Source organism: Enhydra lutris, unplaced genomic scaffold (assembly GCF_002288905.1).
Source record: "Enhydra lutris kenyoni isolate GAN:26980312 unplaced genomic scaffold, ASM228890v2 scaffoldscaffold12, whole genome shotgun sequence".
NCBI classification, from domain to species: Eukaryota; Metazoa; Chordata; class Mammalia; order Carnivora; family Mustelidae; genus Enhydra; species Enhydra lutris.
In genome coordinates, this window is record NW_019154096.1 from 39,771,508 (window position 1) to 39,799,070 (window position 27,563).

At 46.8% G+C, this 27,563-nt stretch overlaps 1 protein-coding gene across 1 annotated transcript in view; it reads left to right on the forward strand.

The window, feature by feature from the left end:
- The first annotated feature begins 2,189 nt into the window (after nucleotides 1-2,189).
- Nucleotides 2,190-27,563, forward strand: part of LOC111145192 (WDFY family member 4) — a 293,576-nt gene continuing 268,202 nt past the window's right edge. Inside the window, exons 1-2 of the mRNA XM_022499912.1 lie at nucleotides 2,190-2,431; nucleotides 21,282-21,532. Coding sequence (XP_022355620.1) covers nucleotides 21,299-21,532 — 234 coding nt within the window. The 5' untranslated portion in view covers nucleotides 2,190-2,431; nucleotides 21,282-21,298. The remainder of the gene's footprint in view (nucleotides 2,432-21,281; nucleotides 21,533-27,563) is intronic.

Consider the following 27,563-nt stretch of genomic DNA (forward strand, 5'->3'; position numbering starts at 1 on the left):
AGGAAGAAGTCAGGACAACTGTGGGGCTCGCCTATTGTGTTATTTTTATCTTAAGGACTATAGTGTTCTGCTGCCTGCTCTTCAGTGCAGGGAAACTGTTGTCTTACATATTTAGAGTTACTTTCAGTGGGAGGGTATGTTCTATAACAGTTACGTTGTTACAAATGGAAGCAGAAGTATAATAGCTATTTTTGAACATTTTAGAAAAAATCACAGAGTCTCACATTTCCCCTCAATAAAAATATACACGTACATGAGCAGTTCATAGTTCCTGACTGCTTCAGTGTCTGAGCATGACCAAGTGTCTCAATAATAACTCGTATTTGTACAGCTCTTTCTAGTGTTTAAAAACCCACTGGCAAATATTACTTGATTTGTCCCTAAGACATCATAGTCATTTCTCCCCACAAATAAGAAACAACGTAAAGATGTTGACTGTGTTAATACAGTAGTGGAAATTTCAATCAAGATTTTCAAACCAGGAGCTAAGCCTCTAACAACATATTCTCTTCAGTCGACAAAAGTAGGTCTCTCTCTGGGAAAGAGTCTTGTCCCAGCCACCAAGAAAATTAACATTTCTCTTCCCACAGTGGTACACAGTATATAGCATCATGGGCCTTGGATATAGTATAAGGAGTATGTTAATTAGTTGCTTTAAAAAATATTGGAGTCCGTTTTGGCCTGACAAGATGATTCTGGTGCTGGTGTAGGCACTGTGGCCTGTCTCTGGGTGACCCCAGATACCCCTCCTGTGCTTCTGGGTTTCCAGCTTCAAGTGTGGCTTCCTTTGTACCCATGGACAGTGGATGAGAAATGAAAGCTTACGTAAGGATGCTGGTGACTGGGCCTGGGATCAGTGGGGGCATGTTGCCTTCGTCTTCTGCTGGACAGGGTCTCCCATTTTGGCTGCTGTCTCCTGGCAAATTTGCCCTGGCAAGAGTTGAGTTTTGTTATAACTGTGTTTTCATTTTTGAACTAATATCAGAGCCTTGCTGCCTCCCGTAATAAAGGATGTGCCCCTCACTTATAGTTGCTTATGAATGGCCAGTTGGTTATGAGCTAGGAATGGGCGATGTGCTAGCTTGTACCAGTCAGACATTCATGCTACCCACCCCTTCTGCTTATGGGGCATGGAGAGGTTGTGTGCTTGGGTGGACATGCTGGCTGATGTTACATGGACGGTGTTGTGGAGGGCTGATAGGAAATGACTCAAGCTAATAAACCTGAGGGAAAGAGCACCATGTTGCTGAGTTTCAAAGAAGTCCATCCTATTATTTAAAGTCTTCCTTCATCATGACTTCAATGTTACCCACAGCTGGCCATCTAGCCTTGGAGGACTCCGTTGGTTCGTAGTACAACTTAGGTCTGAGGATGGAGGAGGAAGGACTCCAAGTGGAGAGCTCTCTCTGGACCCAAGTGAGAAGAGGCAGATGACCCCATGCAATGTCATGGAGGCCCGTTAGACACATCTCTGACTAAACTCACCCAAGCACCACTATTGTCTGTATTTTACCAGAGGTTCAAGGGGGAGGTCCAGCTGGACAGCACAGGGCTAAATTCTGTGTCCACTCCTCACTAGCTTTTCCTTTGTCCTCGACTCCAGCCAGCACTGCTTGACCACTGAGCACCCTACCCTAAGGGGCCTTCCCGCAGGGCCCGAGTCATCCACCAGAGCTCAGGCAGTTGTGTTACTGTCTGGGTCATCTGCTGACTCTCCACTTCTGCTTTCTCCAGGAAATGAGCAGAAACGCAGCTCAAATGATTCATATTGAAACATTGTTGAAGACTAACAATGCTGGCGGATCCTCTTCCCCCAGGCCTGAGGGGCTTGGGCTGAATCTGGGGGCACCCATGTCACCTGACGTCGGCAGGCCCTGACCACCACACCTCTGGGTAGGTCATCTTGTTCGTGGCCAGGCCACGCTGGGCCTGAGGTGGGCATGGAGGTCCTGTCTATCAGGGAGGGGCCTACTGGCTGTCTCCTGGAGAGCTGGCATGGGAGTCCATGTGGCCACCAGTGCCTGGTCTGGGCTTGTGGATGTGGGATAGGAGGTGGGCTGATGAGCAGAAAGTGTGTGCTGGGTGGGTGGTACAGGTGGCGGGGGCCACTCGAAAGCATGGGTCTGCTGGGGTGTCTGTCACTATTGGAGTTTGCCGAGCTGGGCTGGGCTCCAGCTCCCTTCACATCCTCCTACCTCAGGTCAAGTCCTTTCTCAAGGTTCTGCTAAGGAAGGTGACATGCTACATGTGGGAGAGGCTGGACGTGGGCCTGTCTGTGCTAAATCCCAGGGTTGAAGAGAGGAGGCTGACTGTAAGGCTCCTCTGCCCAGAACCCCACAGGCCTCTGAAGGGTGCTGAGCTGTGAGGGCCGCTTCCCGGGGACCAAGAGAGCTAGCTTTGTCCTGGTCTGGTGGTCATTCCTGGGGGTCTGGTAAGTAAGGGCCTCTTTAGGCCTCCCTTTCTTCATGTGAATCATCACAACAAACCTTAGAAATGCCAATATTTTCTGAATAAGCAGGACCGCCTGTCTCACAGAGAATTTGCTTTTCTCTCCTGAAATTGTACCTTATAGAACACTGAACTCATCCTTTGTCCCCGCTTCTCTCAAGTGACAAGGAGCTAATCCAGCAACTCGGGATTTTATGTATTACTCTTTTCAGGGGTATTTTGATGTTGACATGATATCCTGCAAAATTTTCCATTTAATTATTTGAGAAATATTTATCTAAAGCCATTTCCTCCCAGCACTGTTAAAGGCATCTGGGGCAGCAGATGGGGCCAGTGGTGCTTGGTGCCGTGGGCTGCATTGGGATGGGGAGCAGGGGGTTGGGAGTGGGGGGTCAGGAGGCTGGAAACCTATGTACCTTCTGGGTGGAGCCATGAAGGAAGGGAGGGTCTGAGCCCTGTGATTTTTGAGAAGCATTCTGGGGCAGGGGAATAGAGAACGTCAAGGTGCCTTGCAGGAGGCCTGGTGGGGGCCTGGGGGGAGAACAGCGGGGTAGAGAGTGGTGAGGACAGGCCAGTGACCTGGCGAGAGAGGGATGCCACGGGGTCAGGTGAGGGAGGGCCTTCCTGTTCAGTGTGAGGATCTGGGCTGTTCTCCCCAGACAGGGTGCTTCTAAATGGTGAGTAGGTAGAAAAGAAAATTTAGAAACAGTGTATAGGGTATAAGAAATATCACCTAAGTGTTTTTGTTTTTGTTTATTTTTTAAATTTTAATTTAATTTTATTTATTTGACAGAGATCACAAGTAGGCAGAGAGGCAGGCAGAGAGAGGGGGGGGAGCAGGATCCCCACTGAGCAGAGAACCTGATGCGGGTCTCGATCCCAGGACCCTGAGATCATGACCTGAGCCGAAGGCAGAGGCTTTAACCCACTGAGCCACCCAGGCGCCCATGTTTTTGTTTTTTTTTAATCACCGGCGTCTTTGAGGTCCTTCATAGGCTTCGCCTCTCCCTCTCCTGTCAGAGAACATGGTTGTCCAGAATTTGGGGATTATTGGTCCCTTGCTTTTCTTTCTAATTTTACCTCATATGTTTGAATTGCTAAATACGTGTTACTTAGTTTTGCATGTTTTTTGGACTTTGTAAGTAGGAATTTTTTAAGTCTTTTAAGACGTGCTTCATTTGCTCCACAGTATGGTTCCGGAATGCCTTTGTACTGTTGCATGTGCTTCTGATTCATTCATGCTTATTGCTTGCTGTATAATACTCTGTGATATATACATATATCTCAGTATATGTCCCCAAGTTAATTCTGGTGGACACCGGGATTTTTTTAGGTTTTTGTTCTTGTTTTTCTATTATAAGCTGTTAGGAGCTCCAGCACTTGTTAGGTATTGCTAGGACGCCCCTTGCACATATATCCCAGGGTAAGTGCGCAAGAATTCCCTAAGGTATAAGCCCCGAAAGTGGAACTGGTAGGTTTACAATCTTCACCCTCACTGGATGATACCAGATTGCTTTTCTGAACCAGCTGCACCATTTTACCCACCCATCAGCAATCCGTAAAAGTTTCTGTGGCTCTATATCTTCACCAACATTTGATATGCTGAAGTTTTAATTTTTGCCGATCTAGTGAAAATGAAAATCTACCTAGGCTTTTAATTTGCATTTCCTGAATTACTAAGGTTGGGCATCTCTTTATATGCTTATTGGCCATTGTGGATCCCTTTTCCTGTTCAAATCTTTTGTCCGTTTCTTGTTGGCATCATCTGTCTTCTTTACCCAACTGATTTTCTATAATTTGATACATATTTGGATATTAATCCTTTGTCAGATATATATATTATATTTTACTCTTGTTTGTGCCTTGTCTCATTACATTCTTGGCAATTTCTGCTAACGATCAGATTTCTTAATCTCAAATGAGCTTCATTTATCCATATGTTCTTTTATGATATACGTGTATTATCTAAGAAATTCTTCTCCACTATGAAGTCATAAAATTATTCTCTTACATTATTATTTTCTTTTATAATTTTGCCTTTTACATGTAGAAATCCCTCATCTAAAAATGATTTTTCTGTATGATGTGAGATAAAGGGTAACGTTTTATTTTATTTTGTTTTTCCCATATGGATAACCAAAAATGTTAGCTATATTACTTAAAAAGGCCATTCTTAGGCACCTGGGTGGCTCAGTTGGTTGAGCGTCTGCCTTAGGCTCAGGTCATGATCCCAGGGTCCTGGGATTGAGCCCCGCATCATGTTCCCTGCTCGATGGGGAGTCTGCTTCTCCCTCTGCCCCTCTCTCTCTGCTTGTGGTCACTCTCTCTCTCTCTCTCTCAAAAATAAAAATTAAAAAAAAATTAAAAAATAAAAAGGCCATTCTTCAGCCACTTATCTACACCCACTCTGTTGTGAATCACCTTGTCATGTATATGAAGTTCTGTTTCTGGGCTCTCAGTACTGTCTGTCTGTTTATCTCTTTGACAGTACTATATGATATGATTAATTCTAGGCTTATAACAGATTTTGATATCTGAAAAGAATCTATTTTTTTTTCTTCTTCTTCCATTCTGTCTTGTCATTCTTGGTATGTTCTTCCTTCATATGAATTTTAGAAACAGTTTATCAGACTCTACAAAAAAGCTATGTTTAGGTTTGACTGAAAATGCAATTTGGAGAGCTATACCATCTTTATGAAAATGACTTCTCCAATTCATGAACATGGTTTGTATCATTTATTTAGATGTTCTTTTAAATATTTAAATAAGTTTTATAATTTTCCTTATAAAATAGTGTATATTTTGTTTAGCGTTATTCCTAAGTGGTGTGTATTTTTATATCATTTTAATTGTCACTAAAAATATGTGTTTTGCACTCGCTGATGCATGCTTGCATTTTAAAGAAGAATCATTTAAGCTGTTCTATGGGTAGCAAAGGAAGAAGCAAGACTATCAGTTAAAAGGATGTTGTACTAATTCAGGCTAGATGTATTGTTGGCTCTTCCCAAAGTGATAGTAGAGATAATGAGAAGTGATCAGAGTGCTGAGATTCTAGATACTTTCTGAGTATGAGATTTGATGATGTTTTAAGTGTAGTGTGTGGGAGAGGGAAGTTGATGACTCCAGAGCAACAGGGAGAATGGAATCGTCCTATTTTGAGCTAGGTCATGGGCAGAAAGAACATATGTGCAAAGTGATGGTTATTCCAGGATAAAGGTTTGAACAGACAAAGGTAGAGATGTATATTAGACACCAAGTGTAGAAATGAAGTTTCGGCACCCCCTGTCCCCATGTGACCTTCACAGTAGGAAAGCAAGCCAGCTTGTTCGTCTGGGGGGCAAGGGGCGGATATCCTGTGCAGGAGGGAGAGAAAAAAGGTGAGCTCCTTAGAGTTCTTGAGTCACACTATAGAGCTTTTTAAAATTTATTTATTTACATTTATTTATTTATTTCCAAGTGAGGACATGCATCTATTTCCATTTGTTATGCAAACTATCAAAACACATGTGCATTTTGCACCTGAAATGATTTTCCAGGCAACACTCTTAAGCCTTTGGCCGATGGCCCGAAGCATTTGCACACCTGTAGGAAGCTTAGGTCTCCAAGTCTGCACCTGTGCTATCTAACACAGAAGCCTCTGACCACACCTGAAATATGGCCAGCCTAAACTGAGATGTGCTGTAGTGTAAAATGCACATCAGATATCAAAGATGTTTCAAACAACAAGAAAAAGAAATGTGAAGTGAAATATCTAATTGATACTTAAAAATATTGATTGCATATTGAAATGATAATATTTTGGAGATACTGGGTTAAATAAAAATATATTTGAGTAAATGGCTTAATTAATTCCAGCTCTTTACTTCTACTTTTTAAATGTGGCTACCAGAACAATTTTAAGTTATGCACGTGGTCTGAATTCGTGGCTGGCTTGGTATTTCTTCTGGGCAGTACCGTTCAGAGGTATTTCATGTTCCATGGCCAGAGGCTTTTGTGGGAAATACAGTTCAAGAAGGATGGGAAACCAGGGAGGTGAAAAGCCACTTGTCCCAAATAATTCCAGGGAGAAAGAAAGTATGAAGGGTAAGAGGAAAGGATTTAGTACTTAAAATAAACCGGACACTGGGCAGGGTCCTGGTATTTGCCATCTTTTTTAATCCCCACAATGAGCTCAGTTTCATTACTCCCATTTTACAGATGAGGAAATGGAGGCTCAGAGAAGTAAGGTCCTTCATCCTCAGACAGTAAATGACTCAGCTGGGATTTGAACTTAAAGCCTGTGCCGTTTGAATTAGCTGCTACCACCACCATGAGTTGAGGAAACACTTCTGGAGAGAAATAATCAAGGTTTGGCAGAAGTTTGGAAACTGCTCTTTCCCTTTAGCAAATAGTTAATCCTATTTTTGAAAATTCATCTTCCCTGATGATTCACAGGAAACAAAAAGATTGCGTGGGGATCCTTTTTATCCCAGCATTGCCCATAATAGCAACCGGGACACCCCAAGCATCCCGTGATTAGGGAGCGAGAGAGTAAATTACAGGCAATAGAGCAAGAGCACGCTTCTTGGTCATTAAACCTGATAACTTAAGGGAAAAGGCAACATAGACTATGTTTATGATATGATGATAGGTGATTGATACAATGAAACGGTTTATACATCAGTTATAAGTCAAATATGCTTCAACATGAAAAGTAACATGCAGAAGAAAAGGGACTTATCTGTTGATCTTTGTGTTTTTAACATGATAATAATAACAATAACAATAGTAATAATAGTATCACCCAAGTAGCACTTGGATATGGCTTTTTAAAGGATACAAAGAGATAAAGATGCATACGTGAAGAAACTGTTAGGGAGGTTGGGCAGAACATATCAAGAGTTAGTAAGGTCGAAGCGCGCTGCAGTGAACCCATGGGCTTCCTCCTCCCACTCTTTGGGTGTGGAACAGATGGAGGCGCGAGGGGCAGCAGGCTGGGAGATGGACGTACTAAAGGCAGGGCCCAATGATCCCTCCTTCTGTGTTTCTGCCAGAGCATGCAGACCACCCCTTTACTGGGTTGGGTGGCGTTGTCCACCTCCTCCACGGGTGCGTGAGTGTGTGAGGCTCTCACCTGCGTCCCTGCATCCAGCGTATGTGCAGCAGCTGCAGGGGTGGGTGTGGGAGTGCGGTGGGAAGGAGGGACCGCCGTCATCCTTGTAGGGAACGAAGGGTGAGTAAAGAACCAGGGGAATCCGGTGGGGATGGGCAGAAGTCCATATAACCAAAAGGGGGAAAAAAACCAACCAAACAAAGCAGGGCAATACTTTGCAATCAGTACACAGAGCCTGGTAACTTTTAGTTTTCCTTTTCACATACCTGCCTCCAGGAAACATTTAATTATGTAAATTAATGGGGGGCAAGTCCCCCCCCAGTGATTCCACTGCTTCCTCTTGCAGACGGGATCTCTCGCAGACTCTCCCCTCGAAAACATCACCTTGGTTCCAAGAAATACTTCTTCCCCCGGCACAATTTAAGGTGTCTGAATAGTCTCAATTTTGACATGTGTCTTTAATGTGAGGATCCCCTCCTCCCATGTAATTAAATAATTGTGTCATTTTATAATTGATAGAAACCTGGAGTGGAGGAAATACAGGGAAGAGGAAGATAAAGTGTATTCATGACTAATGATCACACAGGGAAGAAAGTGATGGGCACCCCAGTTCTTACAGGCAGAAGGTGTTGATAGATTTGGGAATTATGAAGTGCTCACTTTTATTCTGCTTGACTCCACACATAGTGTCCCAGCACAAGTGGCTTTGGCTACCAGGCTCCCCCTTTCACCTGGACCTAGAGGTGATCATAATCCTGAGCACCTGGTGTAATTACTAAGTGAGATCTGTAGTGTGCGTGTAGGATTGGAGACTGGCAAGTGCTGTCATTGAGTAAGGCGGGGAAGGGGAGCTAGGGAGGAAGGGATAGGTAGGGGACTAGTGACTAGGCTCATGTAGGGGACCACATGATCAGGCTCACCCCAAATCCCAGAAATGCTGAAGCCTAACACAACCAGAGTTAAGAGAACAAATCAGACCACCCTGCCCTGGGAGTCAGTGGTAGGTGGGTCACATTGTGACCACAAAGAATGACCAAGCAGTAAAGAAGAAGTAAGCCATTAAAGATGTTACCGCAGTCCTTACTCAATGGTCCTATCAGTGGTAGAGACTTTAACAAGATTTAAGTTCCTTGGTCACTTTTCAATAAAAGACCAACCACAAAAGCCCTCAGTGGCAACTTGCTTGTTTGCGACCCTCTCACTCCTGAGATCTTTTGCTCTTTCCTTGCTCAAAACAATTCTATCAGTTTGCTCACTCTCCTTCATCCGCAAGATTCGTTCTTGGACTCTGTGAGCAAGAGCCTCGCTCTCCCTCTTCATTATGGGCTGGTAGTGACTACTTTCTAATCATAAGGTGGCTCAGTGGCGGGAGGAGTTTGGAAGTTGGAGAGAAGAGGGTTATTTCTCAGTTGTGGCATCGGGGATGCCTGGCCACGGAGGCAGCCAGGAGCTGTGTTTGGAAGGGTTATGTGGAGCTGAAGGAGGGGCATCCCAAGGAGAGAATCCTGAGTAAAGGTGAAGGATCAGATTATGAGTGGACAGTTCATTTGTCCAGACTGCATTGGAGGTGCAGTGAGAAGTGAAGCAAGGTAGGAGGTTGGGCCATGTCACTGAGGGCCAAGAGCTTGGGAGTGCTCCTTGAGAACACGGGGACCATTGAAGACACTGGAGCAAGGGAGTGCCGTGATGGAGCTGTGCTCCACGGTCTGCCGCTGTGGGGTGAGTGGGAGACAGTTGAACAGAGTGGGAGAAAGCAGACACTCAGGGGTGCAGGCGACTCACTTCCCCACCCGTAACACGAAGCACCCGGAATAAGGCTCCGGAAGGGTGTCTGCCGATGAAGTTTTACTTTTCAAATCAGCTTCATGTTCAGAGGATTCACATTTCTCTTCTCACCCCTGGATAAGTGTTTAACCAGAATGAGCATCCTACAGCCTAGTAAGTTTCTGGTTGTGTCGGAAATAATTTCTTACCCAAACCTAGTTCTACCTGCACAGGAAATGCGAGAATGGCACTGAGGAGGATCAGAAGGAGGCAAGGAACCTCAAAAAAGTACCCAAATGGATGAGATGGGTTGCCCGCCCTCTGCGGGGAGGCAGGCCCGGGGGAGCCCACGCCTGTTGCACCCCTGAGTGTCAGCTTTCAAGGCCAGGGTGTGGACCAAGGGTGGTTCACTCCTTCCCTGTTTACTAATCCGACAACCGGCCACACAGAGAAAGCTGTAAGGAGCCCCAGTTTCGCAGCTCGTTCTGGAGGCTGAGTGTTGATGCTGGGTGGGCTGCAGGTGGCAGCCCCAGAGGGCCAGCCAGCGGGTGGCCACATTGTGCCCAGGCTCGTGAACTGTCAGCCTCTGTGGTTCCCAGAGGTCAGCTCTTGCCTCTGGGGATGGTGAGATCACCCTGTCCTGGCCAGGCCACACAGAAGACCGGGCACCAGACCTCCGGCCAGGGACCAGCAGCATCTTCGCAGATCCAGCTGGGGAACCCCTTCGGGGCTGTTGGCAGTAAGAGCTTCCAGCTACATATATTCTCCCCGCTGTTGCTGACTGTGTCGGGCCAGCCTGGACTGGTGGAGGAGGGTGAAGGGCTTCGAAGTCAGAAAAGTCCGGGTTTGTCCTTGATTCTGATGCTTATTAGCAGTTTGAGTTCAGACAAGTTCCCAGTTTTCTCTGCATGTCAATTCTCTGTGGCTTGCTTTCTGCCTCTATGTCACGGGGATAACGATATCTACCTTACAATTTTTCTAAGATTAGAGATCACGGACAGCTCTGCCAGCAGATGCTCATCCAGGGATGGCCATGTACACTTGACCTGCCCTTCTTAGGTTGGAGAGCAAGCCACAGACTAGCAGCGGAGCGGCTCCCCAATGACGGGGGCTGGGTCTCTTGTTCCTTTTGCTGTCTCTAGCCCATGTCTTTGTGCAGACGGTGACAGCTCGGTTGCAGCTAAGCTTGGAGGGTCTGGCCAGGGGAACTGCTCCCTGGCTATTTCGGGCAATGTGGAAGTCAGTGCACATACCGAAATACAAAACCAGGGACCCTCCTGCAGGACCTGGCGAGTTCCTACATTCTGTTACTGTTGCACAAACCACAGAGGTGTATGCTAAATGGGAGTGCTTGGCCTGGAATCAGAAAAAGGAAGTTACAATGGTCGGGGCAGGTGCAAACCGCCCAGTTCCTGCCAATCAGAGTCCCCATCTTAGTCTTCATGGGGGTGTTCCTCAAATTCTGGAAATAACCCAGTCATTTGAGACAGGATGTAGGCTTGTGGGTGGGCTCTGCTGTTCTCTGCCAGTGGGAGCTTTCTGCCCTCGGCTGATGGAGGAGGTGCGGACACTTGCTAACTGAAGAGGACTTGGGGCAGCACCCAGGCGGCTGCTGGTCCTTGCGCTGGAACTGGGTGTCAAGGCTCTCAGGGAACCTCTAACACTACTTGTTCTGCTATCCCATCAGCCACTGTCTGCAGGGACGCTTGCCACTACCCATGCTCTTGTACTCGCCCTGGAGCTGGCTGTTGGGGAACGCACTCCCGCTCCTGTTTCCCACTTTTTATCTTTAAGATGGCCAACTCACCACTTCTAGCTTTGTCTCTGCGAATCCCAGGACATACTTCTGAAGCCTCGATTTAATCCACCAAATATCCTGCTCTCCTTTCAAACCAGTGCCTCGTTGTGAGAAAATCTGAGATAGGACACTGTTGGCAGACAGGCCAGGGGTGGGCTGATACAGAAGAGAAGCCAGGTCTAGGGTGGGGTCCAGCTTGCCTTGGCTTTGGGGCTGGACCCTAAAAAGTGACCAAGGCTCCAGAGCACACACACACAGAGCTATCTGGCCTTAGGCTCCTCCAGGAAGGGCAGGCAGATTTCAGGAGCCTGGAGGCAACAACACACACAAAGGGAGCGGGCTAGGGTGGGACATGTGTGGAGTCGGGGTCGGGGTGCTGTGAGCCACAAGGCAAGATGTGTGGGCATTCTGCAGACATCTAGCCTGTGCAGGATGGCCTCTCACATATATTCATATGCTTAATTCTTTCCACAGTCTGGTGAGAAGATATTCCTCCCATTTTACAGGTGTATGCATGGAGGCTCAGAGACTGTAAGTCACGAAGGCAGAAGGCTAGGGAGAGGTAGAGCTAGGATTTGAATCAGATCTGTCTGAGGCTGCTCTGGGTCTGCCCTTGGAGCTGGGTGGGGATGCAGTGAGTCAGGTCCGGCCCAAAACTCCAAGCTCAGGGTGGTGATGGTCTTATTAGGGAATTAAGGCTGCCACAGAGGCAGACTCAGAGGTCCCATTCCCACGCATCCTGAGCTGGCCTGCTGGTGGGCCTGGCACCCTTGGCCCCTGCCAGCTCACAGTCAGCCCAGGAGCTCATCTGGCCTCCACTCACAGCTCTGGGATCACCTTGCTCAGGGATTCTTTTTTTTTTTTTTTTAAAGATTTTATTTCTTTATTTGACAGAGATCACAAGTAGAAAGAGAGGCAGGCAGAGAGAGAGAGGAGGAAGCAGGCTCTCTGTGGAACAGAGAGCCTGATGTGGGGCTCGATCCCAGGACCCTGAGATCATGACCTGAGCCGAAGGCAGAGGCTTTAACCCCCTGAGCCACCCAGGCGCCCCCTTGCTCAGGGATTCTTAAGCGAGGCACTCCTCCAGGGCCTTTCGACTTCTTCCCAGGCCGCTTGCCTCTCCTGGGGATGCATCGAAAACACCTGAGACCTTGTAGAAACACGCTTGCCGGGGCCCCACCCAGACCAATGAAGTGGTCCTCTTCAAGGAGCAAGGCCCCACTGGGGGGTTCTGGTGTGTGGCCTGGGCTGGTGCAGATTGCTCTATTTCTAGATGCACTGAGCCATTCTTAATGCCGTCAGCTTCTCTTAGATGTCCCTTTGCCTCTGTATTTCCATGACCCTCGTGGCCAGAGTGTTCCTTGCCTATACCTGGGGTGTACTTGAGGCCCCGGCTCTTCTTGCTTCTCGTTTCTCCCGGCTCCGGGCCTGGCTTAGTGCCAGCCAGGAATAACTTTTCTATAATTTGTTTATATAGAATCTATTTATTTCTAGAATCTGTTTTATCTCTTCTCCCACACCTTCAAGATCTTCTCATTATCTAGAACACCATGTCCATGCCAGCCTACTCTCCAGGTCCTTCTTGACTTAGCTGCACCATGATTTCCTGGGCTCCCTTCCCCTCTCCGGAGAGCCTGCCTGCTTGCACTGATCTTGTTTCCTGCTTACCACCCTGTTCCAGCTCTTTGGCTGGCCCTGGCCTGTGCAGATGGGGCCGTGACGTTCGTGAAGCCCTTTGGAGTAGCAGCCACAGCAGGATGGGGAGAGGCAGGAGGAACATCCCTTTCCACATGCTACCCATGACCTCTTTCTCTTGGGGACCCATTGTCCGCAGTTGCATGTCTGGTCCTCTTTTGGTCAGTTGTCAGCTGCAGAGACAGGTGGGGGGTGCTTCTCTTACCCGCCACCCCAGATCTGGCTCCTTCCTGCCCCTAGGAAGGTACAGCCCGATGTTGCAGCTGCCGCATGGTGTCTGCTCAGCGTACACGGAGGGCCTTGGGAAGGGCTGTCTCGCAGAGGGTTCTGCTGTGCTGCTGAGCTCAGAGGGAGATCAGAGCTCTCTCGGGAACACTGGCCCTCAGGAGCTCGAGGCAGACCCCGTGGGAAGTCTCATGCCCTGAGGAGCCCCTGAGGAGACCCTGCAGCCGTAGTGACCAAGCTCTGTCCCTTCTCATCTTGCTCCTTCATGGACAGCTGGTACTCGCCCTGGCATCCAGATGAGGTGTGAGATGTGGTGGTATGAGGAGAGGGAAGTGGGAGCTGGAGGGAGTGTGTATGGACAGGGCTCTCTGGGGGACCGTGGAGAAGCTAGGGTGCGTTGCGGTTGTGGCCATCCTGAGTGCCTCGGCTGTGTGGCCCCTGGGCAGGGCAGGCAGGGAACGAGGTCATGCATTCCATGTTCAGAGGTCTCTGTTTTGGGGGCCTGCGTTGGCAGAAGCAAAGGGACGGTAACATCGCTGTCTCCTGTCCACGTCACACCACACAGGTGCTCATGCCCCTGATGTAGTTTCTGTTCCAGAGTGTCACGGAAATGGGATAACACAGTATGTAGCCTTTTGAGACTGGCTTCTGTCACTTGCTATAAGACTTTGAGGTCCATCAGGTTGCGGTGTGGGTCAGTAGTGTGTTCCTTTTTACTGGGGAGAAACATCCCATTGTCCGGATATACCTGAGTTTGTTCTTTCACCCGCTCAGGACCATTTCGGTTGTTTCCAGGTCTGGGCGGCTATGAATACACCTGTTATAGACATTCAGGCGTAGGTTTTGTATGAAGGTAAGTTTTTATTTTCCTAGGGTAAACACCCAGGAGCCTAACTGCTGGGTGAGTATATGTTCAACTTTCTAAAAAAAACTGCCAAGCTGCTTTCCAAAATGGCTGGACCACTTGTATTCCCATCAGCCAGGATGCATCCTTGCCAACAATTAATCTGTGTTTGCTTGTTTTTTTAAAGACATTCTAACAGGTGTATCCTGGTATGTCAGTGCGGTCTTCCTCTGCAATCCAACTGTCTGGCTCAGTTCTTCTGGTTAGCTACGCTAGGCTGTGGAGGGAGCAGAGCTTCTATATTACTAGAACTTCTACAACAGCTTCTTCTTTTCAATTTACTTTTAACTTGTAAGCTCTCCTGTTAGCAGGAAATGGCAGGGAAGAGGAAGTGAGGCCTCGCCCCACCTTGCCTATGTGTTTGGAACAAGAATGCCTTTGTTTTTTCTTTCTGAGGGCTCTAGGTTAAGGCCAGGTCCTTGCTGACACAGGAGCAAGAGAGTATGGATCTGCTGACATGTGGCGAGGAACTGACTTTCGAGTGGAAAGGAAAACAGATCACGTATAGCCATGCGTGGAAAGCTGCTGTTCTGCTCTGTATCGTCTGATTTAGAGGTGTCCCCAGCTCCGGGGCCTGGGGGGCCATTGCCTGTGATGTAGAAGGGAAACAGGTTTGCCTCTACCCAGAGTGCACAGCACGGAGGCAGGAAGAGTCACATAGGCTGAGGAGAAATGGGGAGGAATTCCACCTTGAATGGCACCATCACAGCTCTTTGTCACCAAGTCTGGGCTTCTCCACGGAAGACAATGAGTCTTCCCTGTGACCCGCCTGTTAGAGAGCAGCTCCATGCACCTTCCTGCTCCGTTTTCCCTTGAATGGCTTCGCGGCACCTTAGCTCCGAGGGCTGCTAAATCCTATCTTATATCCTGAGGTTTCACCTGTTGGCAAATCACTCCACAGAAAGTCAGGGAGGAAACGGTCAATGTTGGTTTAGCTGCCCAAACATCAGCAACCCAGCTGACTCTTCAGCGCGCAGCTGCGAGCTGGATGCCCTGGGCCCTGTGCTTCTGATACATCCCAAAGCAGAGTTCTAATGACGCTATGGATTTATGCAGGGTAGGTGGGGTGGGAGCACGGATGGGCAGTGATACCTATCTTGGGGGGCCCACGTGGGCACTCCCTGGGAACCCCCTCCTGTGCTGTTACTGTAGATCCGCCTCTGGTTCCCTGCACACAGGCACGGACAGGGAACTCCTCCTCTGCACCGGCCCACCATGCACAGCCCCAGGCTCTCAGCCCACTCAGGCACCTCTCCAGTGCGTCCACATGGACTCATGTCCCACGTCTCTTCTGTGGTCAGTGCATAAAGGCCAGAGGGGAGAACTGAGATCACCAAGACCATTTCAATGAGGAGAAAGCTGGCGTCGGAGAGGGGGAATAACTTGGTGAAGGCATCGCAGCAGCCCAGCTGGGACTGAACCCCTGCCCTGTGACTCCTGTTCTAGCCCAAGGCTTCCCTCCATTTGAAGGCAACAGGAGTGGGCAGCTTCCTGCCCCGTGCCTCTCTCTTGCTGCTTCATGCAGGCTGCAGGAAAGCAAGGCCTCTGGCCTGCCTGGTTGGCTGTGTGAGGAACCATGACTAAACTGTGCTGTGTGTGACATGTCCTGAGCCTGACTGGGAGACAGCTCACTGGCAGAGAGGGGGCCTGGAGACCCCTGGGACACCCCCCACAGCTTCCAGTCCTCTGGGTCTGCCAAAGCCATCTTTCCCTTTACCTCGCCCCAACCGTACCTCAGCCCTGCTCCGCCCAGCAAACCTCTACCTCCCCAAGAAATGTTTGTAGGGAGGCATGCCTTCCCTCAACCCAGGCTACCCGCCAAGCAGGAGTCCAAGCCCTACCATCTACCTAGGGTCCCACACCAGCCCTTGTTTGAGCTTAGCCTCCGGTGTGCTTTGCTGTCTGCAGACCCAGGATGGACTCTGCCTTGTCTGCTGACTGACAGTGGGACCCTGGGTTGGTCACTTCCCTGCTCTGAGCCTCAGTACCAGCTGCAGATGGAGACTGATCCCCTTTGACATTGCTGGAGGGTAGGAAGATGACGTGAAGTGTGCAGGCATTTAGAGAGGTGCCAAATGATCGTCCATCCCCTCTGTCTTAATGGTGACATGTGCCAAACACTAGCTTAATCCCGGACCCCTGTGAGGGGTCCTGTTATAATCTCATTTTATAAATGAGGACACAGGCACGAGATGTTTCATCACTTGTTCTAAGCCTGTTGATTCAAGCTGGAGAAGCCTCGTTCCAGAGTCTCTGCTCGTGACTGCTATGGTGTGTGTATTAGGGTCGAGTCTATGGAAGTTTGGGCCTTGCAGTGGTGTTTGGTCAACTTGTTGATTTTTTTTTTTTAAAGATTTTATTTTTTTATTTGACACAGATTGAGAGAGAGAGAGATCACAAGTAGACAAAGCAGCAGGCAGAGAGAGAAGGAGAAGCAGGCTCCCCGCCAAGCAGAGAGCCCGATGCGGGGCTCAATCCCAGGACCCCAGGATCATGATCCAAGCCAAAGGCAGAGGCTTAACCCACTGAGCCACCCAGGTGCCCCAACTTGTTGATTTTTGTGACAAAATGCCCTCATCCCCCATTCTCATCAGGGGAGGCCAGTGGGTAGGGTCAGGCATCTTTTGGGTGAGACTCTGTCTCTTTTTGAAACTTTGATGTTCGCTTATCATGGATTTTTTGGCATTAATTTTGATTTTTATGGACACTGCATTAAAATGTTATTTATCTTGGCTACTGAGATTTTTTTTTGGGGTCCCCTTACGTCTTGTGCCTGAGGTGAGTGTCTTAACTTGCCTCACCCCAAACCCAGCCCTATCCCAGTGACCCTACTCCCGACTTACTCCATTTTGCCAAGAATACGAAAGTGTTAGCACCTTCTCACAGAGGTAAGAAGGCACTTTTGATAATGAAGTGGTTTAGAATGATTTCTTCTTGCCATTTGTCACATAGCCCTGAGAGGTTAGTTGCTCCCTGTTACCTTCCTCTTACAAATAAAGTAGGTCTAGGGTGATGGGCAGAACCAGGGTGGGGGATGGGCACATTCTGACAATTGAGTCAGACAACTTCTCCCTGGGATTTCATGGATCCCCATTTGTTAGAAATTCTTGTTTTGAAAACATCTCTCTTCAAGAGAATGTGATTCAAATGTTTCACTTCAGTAAATACAGCTTCTTAATTTCAGAGGAAATCTGAAGTGGTTTCTGATATCTCCACTGAATATCCAGCCACTTTCCCCAGGACCACATTTTCACCTTATGTTCTCACCGGCTTGATCTTAAAATGTGGCATGGTGGCAAGCCCCCAGAGGGGTGTTATTGAATGGAACTCTTAGTTGTACCTGTAGGGGTGGTTACAAAATGACTTTTATGTGCTGGAGGCAACACTTAGCTTGGCTTTAATAGTCATTCTGTGGATTGGGTTGTGTGTGCTGGACCCGGGACTGGTTCTGTTGGTGATGGAGATGGTGGTTTGGTTGGGATATAGGGATTGTCAGAGTCTAGGGGAAATCCAAGTAGAGATCTTTCTTTTTTTTTTTTTTTAAAGATTTTATTTATTTATTTGACAGACAGAGTTCACAAGTAGGCAGAGAGGCAGGCAGAGAGAGAGAGAGAGGGAAGCAGGCTCCCTGCTGAGCAGAGAGCACGATGCGGGACTCGATCCCAGGACCCTGAGATCATGACCTGAGCCGAAGGCAGCGGCTCAACCCACTGAGCCACCCAGGCACCCCCAAGTAGAGATCTTGAAGTGAGGAAAGAGAACATGTTTAGAGGAGGGGTCTGGACTGCAGAGAGAGGTTTGGGTGCCATCAGTGTATGAGTTCATTCATTCATTCATCCATTTATACAGTAACATTTTGTTGAATGTCTATGTAGTGCCAACCACTGACGCAGATGCAGTGCCTTCCTTCACAGAGCTAACATTCAGTGGATATGTGGCTCTCAGGGGAGTAGGAGATCTCCTACAGGGAGCTCATGAAATGAGAACACTTGCCATCTGACTCCAGAAAACCACTGCAGGGATCCCTGAAGGAGACTGAGCAGCAGACCAACAGAAACACGGTATAGCAAGATACATGGCGGGATGCCAACAGAGATGCCATTGCTTTTTAACCTACCAAGTGAGCAAGAATTAAAAAACAATAAGTAAGAAACTGTGAACTCTTGTGCATTCTTGGTCAGAGTACTATGCATTGATGCAGTGTTTAAGGAGAAGCAGTTTGGAAATATGTGTCAAGATTCAGCTATTTCCCTTGTAGGGATTTAAGAATGTATTACAATCTATTATTTAATCACGGATATATGCAAAGACTTAGACATAAGGCCTATCATTGAAGTATTATTTATAGTAGTGAGTAATTTGAAACTACTTAAGTGCCTACGTGTAGGAGATTAATTAAATGAATGATGATCAACATGGCCCTATGGTCACCCATCAGTCATTCAAAGTGAAGATGTAGAGGATCTACAACATGGAAAATATTCATGATCTGTTTTTGTGACAAAAAAATGTTGTGAACTAATTTGTTAGAAAAATGGGTTGAGAGAAGGTATTTTTGATTTTTAAAACCAACAAGGGACAAGTTTCTAGAATATACTTCCTCAAAGCAATAAGCAAAAGACAGGCGAGGAAAAATCAGCAAAGGTTATGAATAGTCAGTTCCCAGAAAAAGAAGTGCCAATAGCTAAGAGGCATCTGTGATGCTCAGGCTCATTAGAAAAATGCAAATTAAAATGACAATGAGGGATCACTTTACTTCAATCAGATCTGCAGGCATTAGAGAGCTGGGTAATTGGTGAGGTGGTAGAGGAGCCTGTGGGCAAAGTGTGGTCTGGTGCCAGCTTTCTGGAAACATCTTAGTTGGTGGTACTTTGTTGATGTAAGCAGGCATATAACCTTGACTCAGCACTCCTGCTCCCAAGTCCATACCCAGAGCCAGTCACATGCAGCCCCATGAAGGGACCTGCATGGAATGTCCAGAACAAAATTGAACACAGCATAGGAAGTCGCGGACAATCTGGCCATGGCTGCGGAGTGAACAAGTCAGATAGGCATTTGGTACCCACTTTGTAACATGGGGCAGCAGTTAGAAGGAATGAAGTTGACAAGCACAGAGCCCCACGAGGGTAGGTCTGAAGGCATATGCTGATGAAAAAGTGAGCTGCAGAAAAGATGCAGAAGGTCATTTGGGGAACTCATAATGCCTATCTTCAGAAATCATATCACCTGTGCCGTGTTTTATAAGAACCCATGTTGTGAAGCAGGTGGAGCTGGCAGGGCAGGGTGGCGAAGAAGGAAATGCAAGTGGGGAATGGAGGGCCAAGGAATAAGTAAATAAACCAACAAAGCCAGACAGGAGCCTGGTCCAGGTCAGGGAAGACTGCCAGGATGTGAGCCATCCCACCACCTGCTCCTGAGGGTCAACCCAACAAAGGAAACCGAACTCCCACCAACCCCCAGCCAACCAAAAGCAAAAGTATAAATACAAAGTTTGCTTCAACAATATGAGGAGGATTTTTTTTTTTTTTTATTAAACAACGTATACATAGATAAAAGCTAGAATACCAACAGTCCTTTTTCTGGGTACAGGCAAATAGTGTCAAAGGCTCAGAAACAGCCAAAGTAAAACCAGTACATCACTGAAATAGTAATTAGTGAAAATTGATCGTGTACACACCAAAAAAGACAGTTTGTGAACTGGGAACACTCAACCCAGGACATGGAATGAGGCTCAGGGGTATATTGTTATAAAGCAGCTTATATAGTGAGAAAGCGGTGATTTTATTCTTCACAGCAAGAGGTTATAATGTTAGAATTTTCTTCAATGACTGGCAGTTGGTCAGTGGTTGCCTCCTATCAATCTTGGAAAACAGTTTAAGTTTTGCTTCTGATTTCCAGATATGTAAGCAAGAAACAACTGAGGTCAAGTTAGTTTTGCAAAATAAGTTAAATTAAGCTTTGCTGGTATGACTAAACTGGTTCTGTCTGCTCAGGGAATTTTCCAGGCTGGTTTGTTTTTTTCTTTACTACTTGATTGTCTTCCTGATACTTGGTTCCTTTCCTGTTTTGACACTGAACTTACATGGCTTTTGTAATAAGAAAATGAAGTTTGAGAGTAATAAGCATGTGTATTGGAAGAAGCGCTAGGGACTCATGGAGTTGTGTACGTAAAGGGTGAGAATGTTTCAAAGAGGGGTGGTGCATCTGGCCCTATGACCTTTCATCCACTCCCATTCTAGCCTGCAGGGGGTGTGTGCTGGGCTAAAAGATAAAGCATAACATACACCCCAAGCTGCTGTAGCCCAGAGCAGAACACTGGTGGATCCATCTTTTTGTGCCCATCCCTCTGGTTCCTACCCCATGATTGGTGGTTGTTGGTCACTGGCCAGATTCCAGAAAGGACTCCTACAGGGTGACATTGTGGTCAGGGAGGACTTTTTGCAGGAAGCCTGAACGTTCTGGGCACCATGTGGAGTTTCCTATACTCCTGACATGCAACGAACATATCTTTGTTGTGCTGTGACTCAGTCATGACTCAACTAAAGACAAGGGCAGTTGAAGAGTCAAGGACACAAATAAAGGCATCTTCTTGAGGTCACCCTTTTGGCAAATTGGTCTTTGGCTATTTTTACCACATAAATTCTTGTCCGCATGCCTACTGACCCAAGATCTGCGGCTTGTGCACATCATCCCTGTGTGTGTTAAAAAAGGAACTCTTTTAAGTTAGCATGGGGTGGGGGGGTAATTGAAGAGTCCTTTTGAGGACAAAGTTCTCTAACAATATGGAATGTGAACCAAATAATGCTGAGAGTAAAGAACCTATATCCTTTCAGACTCATGCGGTAGAAGGAAGTTACCACTGAAGATATAAAATTACAGGCCTGTACAAATGTTGGTGACAGTTGCACATATCCCTTCTACTTACTCGGCCTTTTAGAGGAGGAACAGCAGCAGGTAATAAACAAAACAAAACAAAACAAAACAACAACAAAAAACAAGCTTTGGTGTTAAAGGTTTGCCCTTCAACTGGATGTCTAGCTGCTGATATGCCTTCGGCCCAGCCACTTTCCTTTTTTATATAGTGAAAATAAAAATACCCACTTGTCTCCTGAGTCTGTGTAAAGAGCCCAGCACAGTGCCAGGCACATGTCAGATTGCCACTGTAAGTCACATCTAAGTCAGAATCTTTTTTAAAAAAAAGTCTTCCTATTTTCGTCAGTTCAGTTTCAGATTCTTAGCGGAACCATCTTCAATAGGAACTGAACTGAGTGAGTACAGTACCTTGTCCCACACGCAGCTTCATTAGGAAGTGCTGTGACAGGACTTGACATTTTTGTTTTTTGTTCCGAATTCAGATCTGCTTTGCTAAGGCATGGAGGCAGAAGAAGTTTCAAGGGCTGAAGACGGAGCTGAGTATCCAGGTTCTAAAAATGAAGGCCAGCCTGATGTTGCTCAGCCTGACTTCCCACATGGAGGGCAATCTCCTGGTCCCACTGCTCTCTGGGAGATGCTAGAAAGGAAATTTCTAGAATACCAGAAGTTGGCTCATGGGAGCCCGGCTGAACATCAGCAGAGCCTGTTGGATCTCCTTCCGCTGTTCCTGAAGGTCGGTATTCTTATTTTTGAAACTGTAAGTAGATGATACAGTGCTCTGGGGACACTTCTGGGATGATTGGAAGCTGGAGTTGGTGGTTTTAATATCATCACAAGTGGTCCCTGTTGGGTTTCTTAGAAGGGAATGTTGTGCTATTTAATAAAGATGGCAAGCAAGGCTCATCTCCAGGATGAGGAAGAGTTGGAAAGGACAGTTGGCTCTTGAGTAATATTGTCTCCTTAGTTAAAAAAAAATTATATTGTTCAACCACCATCCTAATGTGGAGCCAGAGAAAGACCAGCCCCTCTGGAGCTAGGGAAGAAAGGTGTGTTCTGGGTCACCAGGATGGCAGGTGACCTCAAACACCAGCAATGAGGACAGGGAGAACCCAGCCACTGGCATGGGAGAGAAGTGCAGCCTGTCCACAGAGCTGCCATTCTGGCCAGTGGCAGCTGGTGATGGTTTGGAGACAAAGGATTCCTTTTGTTGTCTCAGAACAAAGGTCCTGCCAATGAGGTCTGCTTTATAGTTGAATATATTGAAGTTTAGTGGCAGAGTTGGAGACACATCTTTTTATGAGGGCTTAGTTTTTGCTTGAATATTGATTTTGGGTTATTATTTAAAAAATATAGAGCTACATTCAAAGCACAGAGAATATGAGATACTTTTCACATTTGAAACGAGGCTAAGACAGATGGAGACCTTGCCAGATTTTCATTGGGAAACTCCCTTGTCGATTTGTTTCATCTAACTTATTAACCAGAAATATTTAAGGATTTCTAAAGATGAATTGGAATCTTCTTGGGATCATATTTCTAGGATGCATTGAGTACTTAGGCATGTCCTTCTGTAAAGAATTTTGCCAAGTAACTTACTGCCCATGAATTCATTATTTTCCTCCATCTTTTGGACTTGTATACCCCATCCATTGCATTTCTCAGATTGGATAACTGGCACATAAAGAATGTACAGGAAAAGTAAAACTACGTTAAGAGAGAGAGCTAAGGTTTCTCATTCCTAGCCCTCCTTGACCCAACAACCCTAGCTTCTGGAGGGTGGTTTAGTCTCCTCCAGTTCTCAGGTCACCTTTGCCTTTTGGAAGGAAAAATGTGAGCAACCTCCTGTCCTCCACCAAAATTTGCTACCCCCTACGTGTGTGGGCTCGGCCATTGCGTGGTCTCTTTGCCACCAATCTGGGCAGCCATGGCTCTGTTGAAAGGGCTCTCATTCATGATGAGACAGAGCTTGGTCCTTCTTCACCTCTGTCTAGACTGTTGATTTAAGAATTCATTCATGTGTTGCACACATAAACTCTTATACCCTGAGCTGGCTATGATGGTTGAGAAGACGGACAGAGGTTTTACATCATGGAGAGTTTAGTCCAGAGTAGAGGTTACTAAGTAGCACCCAGAATGTGTCATGTTTGCTTGAAGGGGTTAACAAAGGACTTTGTGGCCATTTTTTTTCAAAATGGAAAGTTTTCACATGAAAATCAGATTTCCAGTTTCTCTTGAAAATTTTGGTAGATGTAATACTGACAATTGGATGGAGATGGTTAGGGGCACCCCTTTTAGACAGAAGATGGTCTCTGTTTCTCAGTTTGCCCCAGTCCACCATTCCCTAATATCTTTCACCCAACCCACATTACTCATTTCTGTTGCCTGACCTGAAGGGATTTGAGCTTGTGACCTCACACGCACAAGCAGTTTTTATTACTGAACTTTGGTAGTGGCCCATGTTTCCCAAGCTCTGCTCTTGTCACTAGAGGCATAATGACCCTATTGTTGAACACATGGGTTTTCGCGTCAAATAGAGCTGGTGTCAAGTCCTGGCTCTATTGCTAATTAGCTGTGCATCCTTGAACAAATTATTAAATATTAATGAACCTCAGTCTCCTTGTCTGTAAAGTGGCATCAGTAACAGATTGCTGGGAGTCTGTGAGGGTGAGAGGAGATAATGATTGTAAAGTTCACAGCACATGGAGAGCAGACGTAGTTCTCATTACCTTTCCACCAGCCACCAGGATACTAACTGTGTGTGTGTAGTTTGAGATCCCATTTCCAGTAGTGTCCAAACTGCTGACACAATCTATATGTTTTGGGTTCCTGGAGCTCACCTCTGATGAACCCTGCAGGAGTAGAATATTCCAGGCTTTTTATCATTGCTTAAAATCTCTATTTTTTTTTTTATTAAGTCCTACATGTCTACAAACCTGTTGTTTTTTTCTGTTAAGTTCTAACTAAGAAAACCCCACCAGAGTGACAGCACTTAGGCTTCTTAATTAAGGGTTGGTATAATGGAAGGGGAACATGGAGAAGGTTAGAGGGTTATTGTTATTATTATTTTTTTGAGTATAGCGTAGATAAAAGCTGAAGTGTAGATGAAGACTGAGAACGCTCACTGGAATACAGGTCCTCGCATAAGAAGTCAAGCTTGAAACTACTCTGTTCTGAATTTTATAACCACAGAACAATGTTCTTCAAGATCATCTATAAAGAACCCCCTTGGAAATACAAGGATTTAAAAAGTCATGCCAAAAGGGTGCCTGGGTGGCTCAGTTGGTTAAGGGTCTGACTCTTGGGTTTGGCTCAGGTCATGATCTCGGGATCATGAGATCGAGGCCCCTGTCTGGCTCTACATTCAGCATGGAGTATGCTTGAGGATCTCTCCCCTTCTCTCTCTGCTCCGCACACTTGTGCATGCTCTTGCTCTCTCCCTCTCAAATAAATAAATAAATAAATAAAATCTTTAAAAAAATCAAAATAAAAAGTTACGCCGAAGCCTTAGTCATGCACTGGTTATCCTGGCAGCCATGCCCCTACTGGGCGCTGAGACAACTGAGGGCTCTAAAGGAGTCTTGGACTGCTTTGGTTGATGGAGCTCAATTCTCTATACCTGACTCTTTTCACTTTAGGGCCAGGGAAAATTAGGATGATCTGGAATATTTTTTGTTTTAAGATAATGCACACAAGGGATTTTTGAATCATCACTCCCCCCCCTGCTTGGAAAAGGCTGTGTCTCTGGATTGGGGGCTTTTGTGCCTGCCTTGCCCAGGCCCTGTGTCAGTCAGAGGTGGTATGGAAGGGGCAGCCCGGGGCTCAGGGGAGGGTTGACAGCAGTGAGTGCCCCATCTCAGTGGCCGCCACCTGCCTCCACCTAGTGAGTCTTGAGATTTGGAACAGGGACTGTTTGGTGTGCCAGACTCCCTCAGAACTGCTTCTTTCCCATCTTCTTCCCAAAAAAAACTTCCCTCTGGCCTCTTCGGCTTTCTCTCCAACTTGATTCCTCCAAATCCACAACAGAGGATCATGTTTTCCCTAACTCTGCATTAACTGCTAGGCAAGCACAAGAATGGGTTTGGTTGGTTCTGTAGCAAATCCCAGCCCCATTGCCTCCTGAGTGGAGAAGCATCTACAGGGCTGTTGAAAAGTGAACCCATGCAAAATTTGGGTGATTCTCTTGGTAGTAAGGAAGAGCCTGATGGAATTTGGGGCATTGGAACACCAATGAGGAACTGCTCTGGGAGGATGAGTCAGAAAGGAAGTTCTCATCCAGAGCTACAGGCTCTCCTCCCCCACGAGGCTCCATCGATCCTCTCCAGAGATCAAGGAGGAGTTCTTAGCCAAGAGAGGTGGGCACTTTCACTGAGAATAGCTAATAATATTCACCAAGCTCTAACTACCTAAACCAGGCATTTTGTTTAATGTTGATAAGCCTTCATAATAACCCCGTGAAGTGGGGGTCATTTTTATCCCAGCCTTGCAAATGAGGGAGGAGAGGTTTAGAGACGTTGCGTAACTTGGCTGGGGTCACTTCGTTGTTCTTGAGGAGCAGAACTCAACAGGGACAATATGCCCAGACCTGTGTCATTAGCCCCTGGGCTCCCTCACTCGGGCAGCGCTGGGGTTCATACAACGGAGCACATTTGGCTTCCTTCCCTGTCCCATGACTCCCTGGACATATGGCTTTGCCTGGCTAGTACCGAATGGGTACAAAAAGAATGTCATGCCCTCTACATGTGTTGTTTGGATAGCTCCAGGATGTTGCGGATGAAAATGAGGTTTTAGAGCCTCACACAGGAAGCAGCATGGAGTTGATGACTTCTCAGTGTGCAGAACAGTGTTTCCAGGAAGGACTCAAGTGACTATTGTGTCCATGCCACAAGCCTTGGGCTTCGGTCTTTCTAGAACCCTTCCTATCATAGTCTCTCACATCAAGAGAAGTAGGCTTTCCTCTAGCAAGCCTGGGCAGATCCCGCTGGCCCTTGGTTGAGTTTGTTTTGAGGGGGAAAGGAAGTGCTGTGGGACCTCACATTGCTTAGAGATATTTGGTTATAATAGACACGGGGAAAGCTAGAGCTGTAGATGTAGTTGTTGGAATGTGTTCTTGGAATGTGTACTTGGAGAGAAAACAGGCAGAGAGACAGGGAACCCCTGTCAGTGAGTGTAAAATTCCTCACTGTCTGGGACAGACGACCTGAGGGGGTGGGACCAGTGGGGACAAGGGGAGCTCTGTGGATGTGGTAGATTATGGAAGCTGAGAATGGGTCCATACTGCTCCCTTCAAGAGGTGGCATCCACATCCCCTCCTCTGGGATCTGGATGGATTTGTGATGACTTGGCCAATGGAATAGGGCAGAAGTGAGACTTGCAGGTCTAGGCTTCAGGAGACTTGCAGGTTTTTCTCCCCATCACTTGTCACTTCCTGTCACTCTTAGAACTCTGCTGCCATGCTGTGAGGGAGTCTCAGCAGCCCTGAGTAAAAACCTACATGTAAGGGAACTGAAGCCCTTAGTCTTGCTGCTGATGGCCAGTACTGACTTACTAGCCACGTGGGTGTGGCATCTAGTAGGTGGATCTCTAGCCCTATCAGTTGCCCCAGCTGAGTGACGCAGAGAATAGTTGTCCCTGCTGAGCCCTGCTCAAATTGCAGACCCATGAGAAAAATAAGCCCCTCAATTTGGGGGTGGTTTGTTGTAGAACGATCTATAGCCAGAACAGTGGGTAACATGGTGGGGGAATCATCCATTTCCTAGTGTGGAGGGATTGGATTTAACTCGATCGCACCTGGGCAGTGAATGTGTTTGTGCGTGTGTCTGTGTGCATGTGTGCAGACACACAGGGGAGCACAGGTCCTCTGAGTCTAATAGCCCTTCCAGTGGTGTAGAGTTCATGCCACCCAGTGTGGACAATCATTCTCATGGAAACCATGCGTGGACCCAACTGACAGTGGAGGAGAGAGAAGTAACGTTAGATATAATAATAAGGATGAGCAATAATTATTCCCAAGTGAAGTGTCCCAAGGGGGCAATGAAGGTAAATACCCTTCTTTGTCCATCCCTGATCTACCCAGCCTCAGAGTGGGACCTGCAATGTGGCTTCTTCCCATCTCGGAGAAACATTTTTTTTTTTTCTGCCACCAAAGTTTTGATGTATCACTTTTTAAATTTACAATGGAGAGGGTCAACTGTGTCACACTAGCAGGGAAAATTTGCATAAAGTCTCTGAAATGTGTTGAGCTCACTTAAAGACCAAATCACCAAACTCAGTGGTAATGAAGAAATAATAACATTGCAGCCAGCCTTGAAACCAGCCGGGTTCTGTCATTCAAAAGCTGGGGTTTTCTCCCAACCCCTCAAGAGCTTTTGTCTTTCCTCATTGTCCTTTGGAGGCCACAGTATCATTTTCTTTCTCTTTCTTCCATGGGAGAGACAGCCATGAGACACAGCTGAGATAATGCGAGTAAATAAAATTTTAAAAAAATATTGAGCAATATTCTCCCAGCATGCAAGTCCCAGTTTGGGGAAAAAATTAGGTCCTTTTGGAAGCTGCCTTAACTCTTCGGGGGTCTCCACGGTACCATTCAGTAAATGATTGCCTCTGCGCATCAAACAGCACCCCAGTGGCCTGAAAGAGTTAACGTGGCCTCCAGAAGTGCCCATCGTGGTCCCAGGAAGGAGTGTGAGCCTTGGGAGAATCTGGCTGAGCATACAATTACTGTTCAGCTCACAGTGGCCCAATTTACTTTATTGTAGAGTGCCTGC